General features: G+C 41.0%; 1 protein-coding gene and 1 pseudogene across 3 annotated transcripts; one reads left to right on the top strand and one right to left on the bottom strand.

The window, feature by feature from the left end:
- Positions 1 to 387: 387 nt before the first annotated feature.
- On the bottom strand, positions 388 to 4,923 carry LOC116207981 (U11/U12 small nuclear ribonucleoprotein 48 kDa protein). 3 transcript variants are annotated; one of them, XR_004156991.1, is made up of 5 exons: positions 3,423 to 4,923; positions 3,169 to 3,283; positions 2,658 to 2,765; positions 1,600 to 2,304; positions 388 to 1,007 (listed from the first exon to the last, which is right to left on the bottom strand). XR_004156991.1 is itself a non-coding variant. In XM_031541133.1 (4 exons), exons 1-4 carry the CDS (start codon positions 4,772 to 4,774, stop codon positions 1,672 to 1,674), a joined length of 2,208 nt encoding a protein of 735 aa, XP_031396993.1. In that variant the 5' UTR covers positions 4,775 to 4,923; the 3' UTR covers positions 388 to 1,671. The 3 variants fall into 3 exon arrangements, 1 of the variants encoding a protein (XP_031396993.1); XR_004156990.1 differs by having other exon boundaries at positions 388 to 1,507; positions 3,423 to 4,921; XM_031541133.1 differs by having other exon boundaries at positions 388 to 2,304.
- Positions 4,924 to 6,981: 2,058 nt separating this feature from the next.
- Positions 6,982 to 8,226, top strand: LOC116207283 (annotated as a pseudogene).
- Positions 8,227 to 9,797: the final 1,571 nt, after the last annotated feature.

Genomic DNA, 9,797 nt, shown 5'->3' with positions numbered 1-9,797 from the left:
GTGGGCGTGGACCTTTTCCAAGCATTTTTCTGCAGACCTTTCCGATACTTTGATCAGTGAAATTGAATAAGACGGCAAACCGGGGGGGGACCTTCCGTCTTGGACCCACCCGCCCCACTTTTGATGTGTCGGTGGACAAAGAATTTGCACTTTTGGGCTTCCAATCCCCTGACAGCAACCATACCAAATCCGAGCAATGTCGACGCTCGATACAATACCCCATATCGACTATCCCAACAAAAGGTGAACTACTCCCGGTCCGAACGATCAGGAACACATGAAATGCGATCGAACGACACGAACTATCAAGGATGGTGAGACTAGATAGATGAGACCGGCTCTGACACGAATTTAATTCATAACGTACCATGAGGATGACCAAACAAATTACTGAAAGCGACACCGGTCAAACTCTTTATCTTTAGAAAACATATCATATCTATTGGTATCAAAGTTAATCACATGATGGACTATAATATCAGCAAAAACTGGAAACAATCATAAATATTCCAGCTTCTCAATATGGAGGGCCTTCAAAGGAAATGCAGTCTTCCATTAAGCCTTGGATGGAACCTTGGGCGCGGGGTTGAGTGAGAAAGTCGGCGCTGTTTCTGCTGTGGAGAAAGTACCACGAACCCCAGATCTGTACAGGCTGTAGAGTCCGTGGATCCTGTGTCTTATAGTGGCATTTCCCCACCGTACCATCCTTGTAATAACAGTAACCTACGCAAGACAGCCGATACTCCCTCATTAGTGAGTGCCGGCCGCTCCGTGCAGGAAATGAGTAGTATCTCCCTATAAACAAGATCATGCCAAGCGTTTTGAGGCTTCATCCTCGATTCTTTTGACTCTTCAGTCACGTCTGTTGCCATTGATGGTAGTGGGAAATAGATTCTTTCAAGTAGAAACGAATCTGCCAAATTTCACAGCAATTGTTGCATTCTCCAAAGCCAATCCACACTTGTCTCGTCAGAAAAGGAACAGGAGGATCTGACCTTCAGGACAATCTGAAATAACAGCCCGATCACATGAAATTTAACTGAACATAAATATGCAATAGCAGCTATTGGAAATCATGCAAATGCCTTTTTTAAGTTACACCTAAGCCACCAATTAGTTTATGAAACCCCGTCAATATCTGCTGACGATGTTATATGGCTATGACTGTATATATCTTGAATATATTACTAAATATATTTCAGTCTTCTGAGGTTTCAATGACAACCAATGTTTTATCCGTGTCCATGTTAATTAGTTTTGGGTTAATCTTGTTAGATCATGAGAAGAGATTAATGCAGGAAGCCATGAATCTAGAAACAAAAGCAGAAGAAGGAAATGACTAAGCCAAAGCATTGTAAAGTCAGGAATCCATTAGAAATGATAAGGGAATCCCAGAAGAGGTGACAAAGAAATAAGAACTGAAAGAGAATGAAAAAGAAACAACATATGTGGATACAAAGGAGGATACAGCTGTAGACACGAGCACTGAAGCCCAACGACTTTCCTACTGCAAAGGTTTTACATGCTCAAGTCAAAACGTAAGCTTCAAATATAGTATCAAGCAAACATATTCGAAAAGGCACTAACAGGATGACTTACTATTGTAAAAAGTGAAGTGGAGAATCACTTTCCAAAAGATACTATAACCTTTTCTGGTTTGCTGTGCTAAATCTAAGCTGCCTCATCTTCATATAGATCACTTGATTTGGATGGATCATATCTATCCTCGAATGCATTTTCAAAATCCGAGCTATATCTGTCATTCATGTTCCTTCGTTTTCTATCTCTACTTCTTGACTTCCAATCTTCTTCTTCAGTGTAATTTCTAGAAGATGATTTGTACTCTCGATAATAGGATCTGTCAGAGGATGACCTCTTGAAGTCATGATGCTCACTTTTATGCAAGTCCATGCTATTTCTTTCCTTCCTGTAACTATTATAATCACTAGACCGCCCATAACTACTCCTTTCCGGGCTTCGCGAGTAATAGTCTTTGTCAAGCCTCTCTCTGCCTTTTCCTCTTGTCTGACTATCAGGACGTTCAGGGTACCTTCTCCGTTGCTCATATTTCAAGTAAGTGTCATCAAATGGATTAGATCCACTTCTATGTTCAATATATGCGTGGCTCGGACTAGAGTCAACCCTCGTTGCACTAGAAAGCTCATTAATGTTCTTTCTTTCAAGGTCTGAAGATGATGCTGGCCCATGCAGAAGGATCCCATCAGCAGTAGCCTTCTCAAAGCATCCGATACCTCCAGCCTGCTTTATCTCTTCCATATATTCCTCAATTATGTCCCTCAATACCTTCATTAGGAAACAATAAAATTAGGAAAATCAAAGAAAAGTTGGCAATGCTATACTTCTACAATAATAAGAAAGAGGACCACAATCGATGGCCACAAAGGATACGGGTAGTTAAAAGCAGAAATCTCCTTAGTGCTTATGGTAAGAAAGAAGCACACTTGTTGAATGCTGTACAATGCAGAGAAGTATGCTGCACTCGGGAAGGATGAATTGCTCCCAAGAAAGAATCTATGGTTTAAGTAATATTGCTACCAAATAGTAGGAGATCATAGAGCTCCACACATAGTTTGATCTAGCAAAATACCGATATTCTTATAATAGGCTATAAGCCTACAACATAATGAGCCACCCACCTCAGAAGGATTGCGTTTTGCCTTCTTGCCACGATATGACGTTCTGCGCCGCTTGTAATCCCTTTCTTCAGCCAGTAACTCCTCTCTAGTCTTTGTCTTGCCCGAATCCTTGCATTTAAACATCATTGTGAAGGAAGCAAAAGTTAGAACTTAAATATAGCTCACGAACAAAGATAATGAAGACTCACATAGAAAAGCAAAAGAACTATAACTGAAAGTTTCAATCTCAAAAGAAGATAAATAGAATCCTCAGCCTAACAATTATGAAACTTGAATCAGAAATACTATATCTGAGGCATAGACAAGCCTATTCTGAAAGTTCAAAATTGCAGAAAGAAAACTTTTTGTTCCTAATGCACCACACTAAGGAAGCTCGTCATTTCCACTTAACTGACAATGTCAGCTCTTGGCAGAAAGAACTACCTCCTTCAGTTAACAATAAAGGTCAAAATTCATCTACGAGTAATTTTCTCCTATTTACCAGTAAGGAACCAGCAGAATAAATGAATACCTGCATAGATGGTTGGTGCCTTGGGAGACCATCGTGGTCAATAATTGGTCTATAGTCCGAGCGCTTTCTTCTCTCATCCTCAGCTCTCTTTGACACATCGTTAAGCTCCATTACCCTAAATGTGGATCAAGATTTAGATGGTTAACAAATTCTTCACAAAATCATCACACTTAACGAGAAAACTTTCACTATTGGCAGAAGATTCCACCAGGCAAAAATCTTAAACAAAAGAGGAACTTCAGCTGCCAACTCACCGCTGGTATCTATGCAGTTGTTGGGAATGTCTCAATGCCCGGATTTTTTGTTCCAGTACGGACCTCTCATGCAGTGCTGCCACAGCAGCTGCAACTTGAGAAACAAAGATCACCCTGGTGTTGAGACCTTCACTCATCAAGCTATCTCGTCTGCTCTCTTTCTTCTGAATTGGCTCTTCAATGTCACCATCTCTAGCATCACTAGCACTAGCATCTAAAATTTTCTCTTGAGAACTTCCGTTTTCACCACTAGACACCTCAAGCTCAAGGGGACGCAACAACATATGCGATGCAGCATCTAATATGCATAGCTTGAATAAGTCAATTGCAAAGAACTTCCCACCCACTTCCCCATACAGAACAGAGAGCTGAGATGCCAACCACATCATCACCTGAACCAAAATCGGACAATTAAACTTAGTCGAACTCCTCGACTTCACCAGAGTCCGAGCTTCCTTGGCAATGGCTTTTAGGCACAGCGTAAGCAGCACAGTTACATGATCCCTCATTGGTTCATCAATCACAATACCGAACCTCGGAGAATCAATAATCACCCATCTCCGCAAATCATTCTCTCTAACCATCCCGAGACCCAATATAGCGCAAACAACGTGATAGGTACATGTACTTGGATAATCATTCCATGCCCCAACTTCATTCTGAACCCACCAATACTCTGAGAGCAAAAGCCGAACACGAGATTCATCAACAGCCTCTACCTCTCCATTACGGTCAGTGATAAAATTAGCACATTCGACTGACAAAGAACCCAGCAATGTAAAAGCCCTCTTAGTGCTGCTATCTTCACTTGGAAAAGAAACAACACCTGGACAATACTCGTAAAAAGAATTCAAGCTTTCCCTAAAATCAGTGTAATCATCCAATGTGAAGCAAAGCTCAGCATTGGGATCGCTCAGTCTTTGAACAAAGCGGTTTTCCTTCGCAAGCTCATCGGAGGATTTGAGGGTCTTGGGGTAATTGAGAGAATCTATGGCGCGGCCGAGGTCGAGAGAGGTCGGGCAGTGGAGATGGTGACTGAAGAGCGACTCCGGCGGCATGCGGTGGTGGGGGTTGAAAGGGCAGGGGACGTGGCCGTCATTATGGGGTTTCGGAGGGAGGACAGCGGCGAGGGAGGTAAAGGTTTGCTCGGAGAGAGTGATTAAGGATTTGAGGTTGGAGAGGGTCGCAGAGAGATCCGGAGCTGCGGCGGCCGAATTTTGCGGATGAGGGTTTTGGGGAAGAGGGCGATAGGAATTGGGGTCAAGGTTGAAGATGGGACTGGGGTTAGGGTTTGGGATTGCTGGGAAGAAGGAGAACGGCTGGTTTGGATATGGCGACGGTGAGGGATTCATGAAGGTATCGCGCTTTTGCTGCAAAATGCTTGGCGGGAGAACCTTCAATGGAGGCGGAGCCTCTCTTTGGCAGAATTAGCAGACATATGCGATTCTGAAACGTTTCGCGGAGGAGGAAGACGGAGAACGCAAGGCCCGAAACGACAGAGGGCCTTTTGCACTTATAGAGAGTCTGAAACCTTTCGGATTCGGGAAAAGTAGCAGAAGGCCTGAAACGGGCCTGGGATGTCAATTTTTATTTTATTTTAAGGTTAATAACAAAATAATAATAATAATAATAATAATAATAAAAAAGTACAAACTTTTCACATTTTAACAATTCTAATGCGAACTTTTTTAAAAATTTAAAAATGCATAAGCTTTCATTTTGATAACAATTCTAGCACGGCGTTAAATTTTCTGTTAATTTGAATGGAAATTGCTGACTTGTAAGTCGAGTGAGACCCATTATATTTTTTAATAACAAAATTATTTCAGAAAATTTAAAAATGAAGAAAAATATGGCGGGTCCCCGATTTTTTAATAATGAAATTAATCGATTCCGATTAAATCGAGGTCCCTGATCTTGCTTTTTTCCTTTTTTAATTTCTTTTTTTCTGACTTTATGAAATAATTTATTATTAAAAAATTTGGTGGGACCCACTCGATTTATACGTCAGTAATTTCCATCGAAGTTAACGGAAAGTTTGGCGTTATGCTGAAATTATTATTAAATCGAAAGTTTATGCATTTTTAGGTTAAGAAAAAAAAGTTCGTACAATTATTAAAATGTGAAAAGTTTAATTTTTTTGTTATTAATTCTATTATTTTATTTTTGTGAGATGTTTTTAATTTGTTCATTCTTTGAAAAATATGGTGACGCCCAACACTTCCGAAGGGGGTTTTGGCCTCACTAAGGATTTTCATGCCGCAGAGAAAATATTTGACAACATGCATGCTTCTGGGCAAGACCTCCAAAGTTAGGACAATGCTTGGGTTTCATGACTGAATTTTCAGTCACAGTCCAAATACACACTCATCTTGTTGTACAGCATGTATAAAAAAAATTTGTAAAAAATCCAAAACTCTTATACAACGAGAGTTTTGGATTTTTTACTTGCATTCAGTCACGGGACCCAAGAATTTGCCCCAAAGTTATGTTATTATGTTAGATGGCTTGTGTAAAGCAATAATAATAATAATAATTGGTAAGGCAAGGGAGCTATTCCAACATATGGAAAACCATAAGTTGGAGCCTAATATATCAGTGATTTACAAAATTACAATATCCTCATCAATGGTGTTTATGCAATGCTGGGAAGCTCGAACGAGCAAGAGAACTCTTCAGAGCTTTGTCTGCCAAAAAGGTGGAACTTAATGTCGTGACCTTTCACCCATTGATAAATGGACTGCGTAAGAAAGGTCGAACAAACGAAGCCTTTAGATCGTTTAATGAGATGGAAGGAAGGGGAATTGTCCCGAGTGCAGGCACATACGATGTCTTGGTCAGAGGATTTCTTAGGAACGGTGACAAGCCAAGGGTGGAGCCGCTCCTCCGGGAGATGAACGAGAAAGGTCTCCCTGCGGATGCATCAACAGCCCAACTCTTGCTTGATCAATTGTCAGAAGATGCATCGATTGTACGACTAATACAGAATGTGTAGTGTTTGTTCTTTGAGCCTATCATTAGTATTATGACTGATAGGCCTCCCAATATGGGCCTTAGAAAAAGACTGTTGAGAAAGGAAGAGAACAATAGCTACCACGTAATTACGAGGAAAACAAAGGAGCATACCGAGTGCGTCCAACAAACCAGTCGCACTGGTGAAGAGCATCGATATGGAAAAGCTCTTTGCCAAATGCCCACGACTACGTAGACACCTTATTAGATTTCAGAGCTTAGAGAAGAAAAATGGAGAATGAAGGGTTACTTTGAGCTTTCTAGACTTTAGTGTTTCATTGACAGAGACATCTAATCATTCTACTGATAAGGTAGAAACCGAGCATGGTGAGTCTCCCGTATAGAGTTACCATAAATGTAGTAGAAATCCAGAATGAGCAGACCGGGATACGGATAATGACCAAAGAAAGGTAAAGATGAAATCGTGGATCGAAATGTATCTTATTACGGAAACAGACAAAAAATTGATAAGATGCATCAAATTGATCAACTGATTGGTGTATATATGCAGCAGTTGGAAAATTGTAGTGCGACTTGATATTGAATCCCCAAGACAAGATTTGGTTTATCTTACTCTGCTTGTAACTAAAGAATACGGGACCAGTTCATAATGCTGCATCTATATATACGCACGGTCCCAACTCTCGAGTGTCTCACGCAGGCTGAGCAACCTCGGCTTCATCTTGATTTTCTGTGCCTTGGCCCTGGCAGTTTCTTCTGCCTTGTCCTGTGATCCAAGTTCTCTTCAAGATTTTTGCGTGGGAATCGACAATTGGAAGATTGCGGGTATCTGGTTCAGTTGGCCATCAGAACAACATTCAGCTTTATCGTTTTAATTTGTTAAGGTACAAGAACATAATAATGTGTATCGTCCCGAAGAAGGTACGGAAGCCTATCCTTTGTGTACTTTTTGCTGATGAATCATTTTAATCAAGGGCTTTATCTGGTCAATGCAGTATTTGTGAATTGACTTCTTCTTCTCGCATTGAAACCAGAGGGATCCATGATCACTCAGATGTTTGCGGACCTACTCCCGGGTCTCAACACCATGGGGGTGCCCATGGTCGGAATTGACTACGAGATCAATGGCCTGAACCCACCCCACATTCATCCCCGTGCAAACGAGGTCTTAGTTGTCCCTGAAGGAACAATCTATTCGGGCTTCATGACCTCGAATCCTGAGAGCTTGTCTCTTTGCAAAGTACTTAACCCGGGAGATGTTTATGTTTCCCGAAGGGCATGGTCCACTTCCAATTCAACACTGGAAAGGCCGAAGCAGTTGCAATAGCTGCCTTCAACAGTCAGAACCCGGGAATCATTACTGTGGTTAACGTACTATTTAACTTGAACCCACCTATTAATCCTGAGGTTCTGACAAAGGTGTTCCGGTTCGATGGGCAGATAGTTAAGGAACTTCGGACGAAATTCTGGTACTACAACCAGTGAGAGTGAGATAATACCAGGGGTTTCCTTTTTCATCGGGAATATTCCTTAACTACAAATTTTAGTCTGAAGTTAAGGCATATTCCCACTCTCACTTACGCTAGTCAAGGAATAGCCTCGCTTATATTGTTCATTGAGATAATACCAGGGGTTTTCAAGCTTGGGACAAATTTTTAAGCAATCGAGGATTCAATCTACTCCTCGACGAGTATTCTGGAGAGAAGATCTAGTTCTTGCTGTTCTGTTCTGGTCTGTTCTCTGCCCGTCATTTCTGTTTTGCCTCCTTTTCTTTTATTGGGATATGTCAGATCTTTTCTTATTAGAAATAAAAATGCACCACAGCAGCGAATTTTCTGCGCAGAGACAAAACCGAAGCTTTTGCAGGAGAAATTACAATCCCCGCGAACAAGCTTAAGAATATCAAACACCTAAAGAGCTAAACCAGTACCTGCGAGTTCCTTGCTAGCTCTAGAACCAACTTGCTCTTATTTCCTTTTCCATAATTCCCGATGCATGCAATGCAAAAGGAAACATAGCGGAAGTTTTCCTTGTCAGGTCAGCAATAAGGTTATCCTTTAGCAGTAGGCGCTCTCGCTTTTAGACAGCTGCTATGCCCAAATAAACCTCAGAAGAGACCTTAGCATAAGCGAAAATCCTTAGATCGATATAGTCCTCTTACCGTTGGAATCAATATCAGAGGTAGAGTGAATGGGTTTTGTTCGGCTTACTGTTCGGGAACCGGGTAATTATAAGCTGGAACCAAATCATGCGTGTGATTAAACCTAGTGAATCGACTTTTCCAATCAAAACTCAGTTCTGTTAGGTTGGTTTATGGAATTTATGCCCACTATACAGGGGTAGGCACGCATTCAGTTCAGCTCAGTTTTCGAAACTGTTGAACCAGAATCGAACTTAAGCCTGAAAATTTAAACCTAGAAGAACCAGCATTCCAGTGCTGATTGGTTTACGGATTTTTCGCCCCTGCAGGCATCGGTAAGTCTCAGACCAGATCCTAATTGATATCATATAAGACTAAGCTACATATAATTCCTAATGGGAAAAATACATTTGGAATATTCCTAATTGAGATTATTCATTTGTTTTCCCTTGGGATTGTATTGATTGTTGTTGAATGTACATAATATGATCTCTTGAGCAATAAAGAATATACTTCTATACGCATACCGTCATTAACAAAATAACAAGAAGTTCTGACGCATATGCTCATGCTTTATTATCCGCTCGAAACTACCGGATCCCTCAACGATGCTTTATCAACAATTGAAGCTCATGGAATTGCAATTGCTACCCAGCACATCATATGGAAAACAATTGTTTTCATGATACGCAGGAACACAATAATTCTTGGCAAAATGATATGTTCCGATCAGTTCGTGCCTATTCCTGAGACTCTTGAATACATTCCAAATTACATGTCAATCTTGACCTGCTCACAAGCCCGGCAGTACAAAGGGCCGAACTTGATGGCCTGCGCATATATCTTTGATTTGTTTTTCTTTCCCAAATACGGTTGATTTTTTTTTTCTCCTTCCGATTTCCTTTTTATTGTAAAAGTACTGCAAAATTCAAAGCAGCTGCTAACCACAACATAAATCGTGTGCCCTCGACATTGTGGATCAATCTGACAAGAATAAGTACATATCATCGGAAAACATGGAGTTTTCCCTCATTGTCCTGAATTATTTCGGTGTGGAAACAGGAAAACTCGAAAGAATGTGTTCTCTCAATTGCTGAAGATGGACATGAGATTTGCCGAAAAGCCGGAAGAAATGAGAGACCAGCAGCGTCCAGAAAACCGGTTACAACTTTCCTGGTGCTACCAAATGCCAATAACATGATTTTGAGTGCAGTGAAACAAAAGGAGCGCCCGACTCGTGTTTACGATAGTAAAATGCGATG

This window comes from Punica granatum, chromosome 5 (genome assembly GCF_007655135.1).
Source record: "Punica granatum isolate Tunisia-2019 chromosome 5, ASM765513v2, whole genome shotgun sequence".
In the NCBI taxonomy this organism is placed as follows: domain Eukaryota; kingdom Viridiplantae; phylum Streptophyta; class Magnoliopsida; order Myrtales; family Lythraceae; genus Punica; species Punica granatum.
Note: the sequence above shows the minus strand (reverse complement) of the source record. Positions and strands in the feature narration are given on the sequence as shown.